Here is a 10,196-nt window from a genome sequence, read left to right on the forward strand (position 1 = left end):
AATTATATAGGACCCTTCTTTCCTTCCAGTTCATGACCACTCAGGTGAATTTTTTCTACCTGAATGCTTAATGGTATATTTTTGAAAAACAGTAGTAGACCCCAGATTGTAATTTGAGGAGTTAAACATCCTCAGAATGGAAGATTTCATTCATTTGCTTTTTTTTAAATTTCAAACAAACAGAAACATTGAAAGAATAGTACAATAAATACAGCTATAACGTTGTCTATACTCACTAATTAAAATAAAAGGATTTTAAATGGGAATAAGTTTGACAGGTTGAAAAGAAGAGAGAGGAAGACTCTTATTCCTTCTACTTTTGGAATTTGGAAGTTTTAAAGTCCACATGTGTAAGGCAACAGTCAGTGATGCTGTGTCCTGGGCTTGTATCTTTTTCGTTTTTCGACTCTTCAGATGTGGACCAATATTTTCATTTGCCTTTATTAGCTCTTTCTCCAAGTCTGTCTCCAAGTTTCTTTCTCCATCCTGTCCACATTGATCAGCTCCCATTTCTTACCATTCTAACTACAAAGATTTCCAGTTCTCTTTTTCTTTACCTCTCAACTTCAACAACTCTCCTCCCGTATTCCCCTCTATCAACCTTCATCCCCATTTAAACCAACGAATGAAATGGCTAAGCTGGACCTGACCAGAGGAGCCCTTTGAAGTAGGCGTGTCTTTCGGCTGGGGAGGGGAGGAGTTAGGCTGCGGGCAGCACTACTCCGCCCTGGACAGCTGGGAAAGCAATCAAAACTGCTGCAACTCGGAGACTCCAGCCAGAGCGCAGGAGCTGCCCAGAGGCTGTGGTCCTGAAAGCTCCACTCCGGGGAACTAACCAGAGAGAGGAGGTACTGAAGACCGACCAAACCAGCTGCAACGGGGTATCAGCCCAAAGGCGTCCTGGAGGAGAACACAGAACTCCAAGGAAGGAGCAGAATAAGTAGCAGTCAGAGAAAACATTCCTAAGAGGCAGTGGCCGGTTTAACATGGATCGCTAAAAGCATCTCCTCCTATGATCTGGATGCTCAGGGAGACTTGGCTTCTCTGAGTCTCCTCCAGGACACAGATTCACAGAATTCACGCCAGGGACTGCCACTGACAGAGGTGAGCCAGCGGATGGGGTGGTACGGGGACTCCTAAAGTTTCTGTGGGTAGTTCTCACAGACCTAGAAGAGAAGCTGGGGTGAGGTAAGTCTCTTCTGGGCTAAGTGAGGAGGGAGTAGGATTTACGAAAGTTGAATAGAGAAGTAGAGAGAGTCAGAACACTTAGGGGCAGATATTAAAATTTTAATAATTTCACTAATTCCCAATGCACCCATCACCCAAAGTAAAGCTGAGATACTCTCGATCATTTTTATAAAATAGAGATTACAAATTATATATACCCCTATTCCCGTCAAACCCATTCTCCCACTTTATTAATGCAGAAGAAAATAGCCAAAAAGTTTAACTGCTTTCCCAAGGTGGCTCAGCAAATATGCTGGAAGAATTGAGCCAGTCCACCACTCTGCTCACAGCATTTTAGGCTACACGAGGCGTGAAGGGTGTTGTGTGGCGGGGAGGGAAATGAAAATAGAATAGGGAATGAGAGAAGGTGTTGAAAAACCATGGGGATATATTCTTACCATTGCCCTCATTTGGTCTGCTCAAAATCCTGAGATAGTTGGCATAGGATGAGGGAACATTTCCTTTTCCTCAGCTTTTTCAGATGGGAAATCAGAAGAGAAAGATTGTCCACGTCTATTTTTGCCTCTTCTGCCTCTCATCACTCACCCACCCCACAAAACGTATTCAGAAAAATACTGAAAAATGTAAAATGCCTGCCTCATTTTTTAAAAAAGACATTCTACCTTTTTTTTTTTTTGCGGTGGGGGAGGTGATTAGGTTTTTTTTTTTAAAAAATTCTTAATCTTTTTAATGGAGGTGCTGGGGATTAAACCTAGGACCTTGTGCATTCTAGGCATGCACTCTACCACTGAGCTATACCCTCCCCCATGCCTCATTTTTTTGGACAGAGGGACCAGAGATGAAATGCTGAAGAAAAAGGAGGGAAAACTGAAGGACTGAGTAACTTCAGTTTACAGAGTTAACCGTTAGGATCTGAGGCTATGAAAATTGAAGGATGATATGTCTATGCTGGATAAGGGGTGTGTGTGTGTGTGTGTGTGTGTGTGATCAAGAGGGAAGCAGCAGAGTATATAAGGTTGAACAGGACGAGCACAGAACGGCCCCTGGCTGCTTCCAGGTAGCACAACTTGTAAGCACCTTGGTCTGCATTCTGTCTTTAGTGCACAGACTCCGCAACTCCAAGCAAGATGTTCGTTTGGTCTGTCTGGTCCTTAGGGTCCCTAGAAACTGGGCTGAATAGTCCTCTTCCTGTTGTATATAGGATTTAGCCATAGGCTCAGGAGGTGAAGTTAGTACAATCAGTTTTCACAAGAAAAGACACTGTCTATCACCACAAACACACACACAAGTGCTCCGGACTCACTTATTCACCAGTGGAAACTTCTCTGCAACTCAAAAATTAGGAAAAGTATAGGACGAATTCCAGGACAGCTCCACACCATAGTAATGCCCAGTGACCTCAGTCCCAGTGATGAAAGTATGGGTAGTCATAATCCTTGCCTACACAAGCATTTTTTTTCTAAAACAGATTAAAAATGAAAAAAAAAAAGGGGAAGGGAATTTCAAATTTGAGAGAATTGGCTAATCTTGAAATTTCACAAAAGGATCCTAAAGAAAGGGAAACATTCTGTTATATTGTATAGATGCATAAGGAAATCCAGGTTCCAAGGTCAAAGAATAAAATGAACTTTATAAGATCAGAATGTGCTTGGGGGGGGGTGCAGGGGGGGTTGTACTGCGCCTTCAGAGCCAGTATTTATTGATTTTTGTCATACTGGAGTCTGCTTCATGTATATTTTGAGAGCTAATTTCTTTTCTAGGGATTGTGGAAATCTCAACATGATACTTTGTGAAATAGTGCTATAGACTTTGTCATAAAGCATCTATCAAACAATCCGCAACCCTTACCCTTGCATAATAACTCTACAAAGTTCTTGTGTTGCACTGTCTCCTTGTTTTTCATAAACACTTTTAAATAAGATATGAAAGATAAAAATATTATTTCCATTTTGCCCCAAGGGTAAAAGAATTAAAATAATTATTTTTTGTTCATTTAATAAGTGAGTGATGGAACAGGGTTTCAGTTTCATGCTTCTTTCAATACACCTCTGAGCTGGTTCATTAACAGGCTACGGGCCATGGCAGAATTAGTTACCTGTTCTGGAGAGACTCAGGCTGGTTTCCTTGATCAAAGCTCAGAACTGCACCACACACATTTTCAACTCTCAAGTCGAAAACTGGATGTTTGTCTTTTTTCCCCCACTAACCTTTTGATGCATTGAAGGTATTTAGGTGGGAAAAGTCAAAGGAAAGTTCTTTTCTTTATCTTTGAGGAGTTCTGGCTTTTATTTCTATTTGAGAGACACCACTTCAGACCTCTGGCACTTGATTCTGGTAGGAAAGTCTTATCCCCAATATTGCTTAATGAGCGACAAAATGAAAAATGTTCAAGTGCTGAGGGTCGTCTTCATTCCACCAGAGACTCCATGAACCTGAAAATTCATGCGACTGAGGAAGAGCCTGGCCAACCACTGTCTCCCAATTATGAAACCAAATGAAAGAGGCTAACTTCCTTCTAGAACGTGGCGGAAGGGTTTTAGTCAGTGCAGTAGAGGCAGCAGATAGAGCTCTGCTTCCCCAGCCTTTGTAACAGAATGGGAGCTTTGGTATTTAATTTCACTAGGAGTTTGGGGGGAGTGGGTTTATCAGAGAATTTTTTGAAATGGATATTGAAATAGAGCCATTGGCTTTTGCTGGCATAAAATCAACATTAAGGATAGATTGTAATTATACGTGTTTTGTTCATGTGGCCAGAAAAAATCATGGTGAACTTTAGGAACAATAATACCTAACACCTACATGGCATTTATGATGTCTGGTACTATTCAAAGTCTTCAAATATAGTAGTTTATCTTATAGTCACAATAACCCAATGAGGTAAGACCATTATTATTCCCATTTTAAAGAGGAGGAGACTGAGGCACAGAAAGATTATTGCCTAAGGTCACATAGCTAGTAAGTAATTAAGCTGAAATTTGAACTTAGGTAATCTTACTCCAGGCTCTGTGCTGTCTAGCCACACCTGAGAAAAGAGAAGGTTATTAGGCAATCATCAGATGCTCTTCTGAGCCAGTCAGAGGAGGTTCTGTCCAGGTAATAAGAGGCACAGTAATTAATACAGTCTCCTTTTACTATTCACTCATGAGAAATAATTTTTATTTTTGAGTAAGCAAACATGAGAATGGATTAGATAAGAAAACCCAAGAATAAACACAAGACAAATAAATATATGGATAATGTTTTATAGCATTTAAAGTTTACAAAAATCCTTTCTCATATTTTTGTCTTGCAAAAACCATGTAAAATATATCTTATTTCTATTTTATCAAAGAGGAAATGAAAGATCTGAAAGCTTATGTAATGTGTTTGAGATTAACAAGCAGGAATGCAAACAGCTGGGACGAGAGTGTGTGTTATTCCAGCTTCCATGCTTTTGAAACCACTATTACATATTCATGGGATTCTCACAGAGCTAATGGACCAGCACCTACGGGAAAAGAGAACGTTCACCTGGAGCCATCTACATCCTTTCCATAGCTAGTAACAGAACAAAGATGAAAACTGGTTGCCCTTTTTATTATTTTTTGCCAAAGTCATTTGGTTCTTTTCCTTTATACCTGCTGATTTGAAAGCAGCTCTTTGACTCTTACAGAAACCATCAAATTACATTAAAGGCAAAGGGTAGTCTACTCTGTTATAATCCCCCTTTGTGATGGGTGTGAGGATTGACAGAGCTTGGCTAGTGTCCAGAGGTGTGGAGGTAAAGATGATAAAAAAGCTGAAATACAGAGGCCAGGCTGGTGTCCGGTTTCAGGGGCAATTCAGGAGACTCTTCTTTCCTCTCCATGAGTGGAAGTATGACCCAGCGATAGCGATGATGATGAAGAGATGAGAGAAAGAGAAGGAATAGGACAGGGAGAAGGAAACAGAGTAAAAAAAAAAAAAGAGAGAGAGGAATAAATGGGTGAAAGTAGCAAGAAAAAAATTTGGAAGAGGGAAGAATCTTGGAATATGAGTTAAAAAGCACTGCAGAGAACACGTACGCTAGCCTCCCTTTGGATAATGATCACTTCCTGGTGACTTAGCACCACTGAGCCCCAGCTCCCAGTGTCAAAGTGCCTTTCTTTTTTCCTATGGCTGTGATGAGAGGAGAAAGGAGAAAGAATGTAAAACCTAGGATTTGAATTCAGAAAAACTGGTTGTGTGTCCTGCTCTACCAGCTCTATGTCTTTGCATTTCCATAACTTAATCTACCTGACCTGCGCTGACCTTGACAATGAAATGAGCATAACACTCCCATCTTCCCAAAGTTTTGCTATAAGGCTGCACAAATGTTATTATAATTGCATGTGGAACGTTAGGTTTCCCAAGCCCACTCCATCGTCTTTGGCCTTGGAGTGCACCTGCCTCTGAAAGGTCAGTGTTACGTTAACAGAAAGTTAATTAGGTCCTTCACCCTCCCTCTGGATATCTGCCTGAGTTAGAAGTGCAGCTCAGCACACAAGCCCCATCATCCATATTAAAAGTGGGATTTTCTGACTTGGCCTGGGCAGCCAGTTGACCAATAGGTTCCAACGTGTGTTTTCAATAAAGCTGCTTACCCAGGAAGCCTTATTAAGTGAGTAAGTCAAGCTGACATGATTTCCGTGCTGATTAACATGAAACCTAGGCTGTTTTTGCAAAGCAGTAACATTAATTATTTATAGGAGGTAAATGAGGTTACAAGGAAAACAAGCTCAGATTACCAGAAACAAATAAAATCCTATATTTATATTTTCAAAAGCTATGTACTAATTCCTGCATTCATTGATTTGTGGCTCAAGCCTCGTGGATCAAAAAACATTTATCATGCTCACCCCTTTCTGATATACAAAGGTGATGGGGGTTTAACATTTCAGAGAGTAGCTGGTGAACCTGGATGCCCCCGATGGAGTTTATCAGATACTTTTATTTGGTAAATTATATACCTACAAATCTCTCAACAAATCTCAAAACAATTCAGACTCTTCCAGAATTAAATGCAAAATGTTGACTAAACAACCAGTCTCTTCTGGTTTTCAAATAAGCCAAAACTGCAAATTTTTTGGTAGAAAAATTCTGATTAAACAGTATCTTTAGGCAAGTGAATGAAAGCAGTCAGACTATTTGTGCGTTTGTCTAAAGCAGTCCTTGCTATGTTTGCAGTCACTGTGTTCTGTTAAGTTCAAAACCTATTCCAGACTTTTCATTTTCAGTGAAGTACTATGATAGTAGTTGCATGGAAAGAGTCTTAAGTAGGTTGGGTAGACCTCTGGCTCGTAATTCTAGCTGCTGCCATATACTTGTCTGATGGTGGGTGTGAGATGCATGTTCAGTGAAAAGAGTTCTCCCTTTTAACACGTGGGTGAATTTGAAAGATGATCAGCGGCAACTTCTCTCTCTTTTCCTGATTCTTTCTAGACACCACATCACGAACACCTCTAACACCACTAATACTAGACAGAGCACGAGGTGCTTATTGAAAAAACAAAATGCTCTCCTGGTGATGGAGAGAGAAATATTTCACGATCAGGTGGTGTACCAGCCCGTTGTGGCACAGCTCTTTCCTAAGAGATGCCTGAAGCCAACAGTTGGCAGAGTCAGTGGGAAACATGGGATGTAGAGGTTAGATGTATGTGATACGTCCTAATAGAGACTGAGTCATCCTTTGTAGAAGACATACAAAGTAGTCTGAATGATCTCACTAGAGTTTTTCTTTTTGTGTGTGTGGTGTAAATATACAACAGTTTAATTATTTTATTGTTTGGTATGCTTTAAAAATTTTTTCAATAATTACAATTATTATTTACATATCATGTAATTATAGCTACGTTAGCATATTCTTTCCCTTTCATTAGTTTTTCTATTTGGACAATAATTTATATGCTCATTTTATTTCCCTTTATGATCTGAATTCTAGGAAGAAAGAAAAATATGTTTTGAATGGTATATCAGTTATTTTTGCATAAAATATCCATGAGATAAAGAACCTGAGAATAAAAAGAGTTAGGTACTGGCTCTACAATGAATAATCAAGTCAATTTCCTTTCTCTATAGCTGATTTTCTTATAATATGCCATAGATAAATGAGTGACCTGGGCATTTATTTGAGTCTTAGATTAGTTACTTAGAATGGAGGACTAAGACTAGACACTTATACATTGAATTCCAATGCAAATTCTGTGCTTTATATCAAAGATATAAAAAGAAAGTTTAGTTTTAAATCAAATCAGAAATTAACAGGCACTAACCATTGCTGCTTCCTTTTCCAGGGTTTGGAAATGGCAAAAACTTATGTGAAACCCAAGGAGATGACAGAGTTGGTCAACACAGCATCCTGGATGGACAAGGGTCTGGGGTCTCAGAATGAGATGAAGGAGGAGGAGAGAAGACCAGCTGCTTATGGGCTGCTTGGCAGCTTGGCTGAAGAGCATGACAGTATTGAGGAGGAAGAAGAGGAGGAAGAGGATGGGGAGAAGCCCAAGAGAAGAGGTCCCAAGAAAAAGAAAATGACGAAAGCACGCCTTGAGAGATTCAGGGCTCGAAGAGTCAAGGCTAACGCTAGAGAACGGACCCGGATGCACGGCCTGAACGATGCCCTGGACAACCTGAGGAGGGTCATGCCGTGCTACTCTAAGACCCAAAAGCTCTCCAAGATAGAGACTCTTAGACTGGCCAGGAACTATATTTGGGCTTTGTCTGAGGTCCTGGAAACTGGACAAACACCTGAAGGAAAGGGCTTCGTGGAGATGCTCTGCAAAGGGCTCTCTCAGCCCACAAGCAACCTGGTGGCTGGGTGCCTCCAGCTGGGCTCTCAGTCTGTCCTCCTGGAGAAGCATGAGGAGAAATCTCCTATCTGTGACTCTGCCATCTCTGTCCACAACTTCAACTATCAGTCCCCTGGGCTCCCCAGCCCTCCTTATGGCCACATGGAAACACATCTTATTAATCTCAAACCCCCTGTGTTCAAGAGTTTGGGAGAATCATCCTTTGGAAGCCACCCACCTGACTGCAGTACACCGCCTTATGAAGGCCCACTAACTCCACCCCTGAGCATCAGTGGGAACTTCTCCTTGAAGCAAGATGGCTCCCCTGACCTGGATAAATCCTACAGCTTCATGCCACATTACCCTTCTGCAAGTCTAAGCTCAGGGCATGTGCATTCAACCCCCTTTCAGGCTGGTGCCCCCCGCTATGATGTTCCCATAGATATGTCCTATGATTCCTACCCCCACCATGGCATTGGAGCCCAACTCAATACAATCTTCACTGATTAGGGCAGTAAGGCCAACATTTCAAAGCATGATGTGGACACACTGCCCATAACTCAAGTGGTTGAGCTGAAGATTCAGCGACCTTAATGGAACCCTACAGATATACATGAAACACCACAGTCCTAGTCTGTTTAGGCCCTCCAACATCTGGCGCCCTCTTTTCTCATCGCCTTCTCAAATTGCATTGATTCCTTTATTTAGGGTCCTCAAGTAAAGTTATTTGAATGTTTATAATCAGTGAAAATAGAGCAGAAGCCCTGGATCCTAGTATAGTGGTGCCAAAAACTCACTGAATGATCTATGCCAATTTTTTTCACTTCTGGCCTCTGTTTCCTTACTGGTAAAATCAGGCAACAGTTCTACGTTTAGATAATTTCCAAAGTCCTTCACAGTTCTGAAATTCTATGACTTTGGTGATTATTCCTATAAACTTAGTGAAGCTGGAAAGATGGAGGAATAACATGACATGGACACTGCGTGTGGAATGATCAAATGGAGTTGCCAAAGGAGATAAGGTGCGTGTCCCTTGGGGACTTAGTGATGGGACTTCTTTGCATCAACCTAAAAATAGCTTCCAGAGGCTAAAATTCTAATGTGGCTGTCACTGTGAATAATGTTTTTTTAAGAGATTGGCTCTATTTCTTGTTGGGCTGAAAGCTGAACTCATCTTCCTTAGTAATTTGAGAACCTTAATAGAGATCTTGTACCAACTTGATTCTCAATAACATTTCAAAAAGCACTTTGCTCAGTACTTGAGGTGGGGCAAGCAAGTCACTGAAACCTCAGACTCCTATGACCAATGGGACTTAGAGAAGTCATCTGAACCATTTCTTGGCCTCTATAACCAGAGGGCCCTGGAAATTCTGAAGAAGCCAAGGTGCTGCTATTGGAATCAGCAAGCCACCAGGTCACATTTGAGAGCAATACAATGGCTGTTGGATACTAACTAACTATAGTTTGGGGACTCCCTTTAGCTCACACCCCTGATAGGAAAACTGCTGGATTTTCTTTGGCAAGATGAATTTCATTTGGTTAAAGAAAACATGGTTAAAACCACTGCCCTTTGTGACACTAGTATCATATTTTCTAGAAGCACAAGCGCCAATCAATTTATGGACCAAACTTGAATGTTTCCTACATATATCCAACACTTATCTCCTTCCCTGCTGACTGTTACCTCTTCCTCACTTCTGAAATACGTTATTACAAACTGCAGATAACATTTCAAGTGACCAGACTTAGGGATGCAGAAATCCAGTCCAAGGTCAGTGAATGCTTTTACCAAGTTATGTCTTCATCCCAGGTTTATCCTGATTTGCAGGATGTTTATTTTTCTCCATGTAACTCCTCTCTCGTTTATATCAGCAATCATTTTGTCAAGTTTGTTTTTTTCCAGGGAAATATGACCCGAGAAATTTCCCTGTCCTGTTCAACCTGCCAGGACAATTATTTAAAACAAACCAAAAGCCTAAATGGTTTACATGATAGTGGATCATATCCTGCTTCTGCCAGAGAGGATAAGTTTAGGAAGCAGGCAGGGTACACAAATAGGGCCAATGAATAAAATTGATAAGGCAGATTAGTATGTCATTTTCGACAGCTCAGCTATCCCCTAAAACCTGCCAAACTATCTGTGTATCTTGACTTTTTTTTTTACCCTCCTATTTATTGTCTCCTTATAGTCTAAGTCATTTTCTTTCCATATTGCTTGCAGCA

At 40.8% G+C, this 10,196-nt stretch overlaps 1 protein-coding gene across 1 annotated transcript; it reads left to right on the forward strand.

Annotated features, from left to right (window-relative positions):
- The first annotated feature begins 788 nt into the window (after positions 1-788).
- On the forward strand, positions 789-8,826 carry NEUROD4 (neuronal differentiation 4). The gene is made up of 2 exons (XM_010994078.3): positions 789-1,104; positions 7,479-8,826. The coding sequence occupies exon 2, from the start codon at positions 7,488-7,490 to the stop codon at positions 8,481-8,483; it is 996 nt and encodes a 331-aa protein (XP_010992380.1). The 5' UTR covers positions 789-1,104; positions 7,479-7,487; the 3' UTR covers positions 8,484-8,826.
- The last annotated feature ends 1,370 nt before the right edge of the window (positions 8,827-10,196 follow it).

This window comes from Camelus dromedarius, chromosome 11, assembly GCF_036321535.1.
Source record: "Camelus dromedarius isolate mCamDro1 chromosome 11, mCamDro1.pat, whole genome shotgun sequence".
Taxonomy (NCBI): Eukaryota; Metazoa; Chordata; class Mammalia; order Artiodactyla; family Camelidae; genus Camelus; species Camelus dromedarius.

Excerpts from the sequence above, each read along its gene's own strand:
- NEUROD4 (XM_010994078.3), top strand. The coding sequence starts at position 7,488 with ATGGCAAAAACTTATGTGAAACCCAAGGAGATGACAGAGTTGGTCAAC.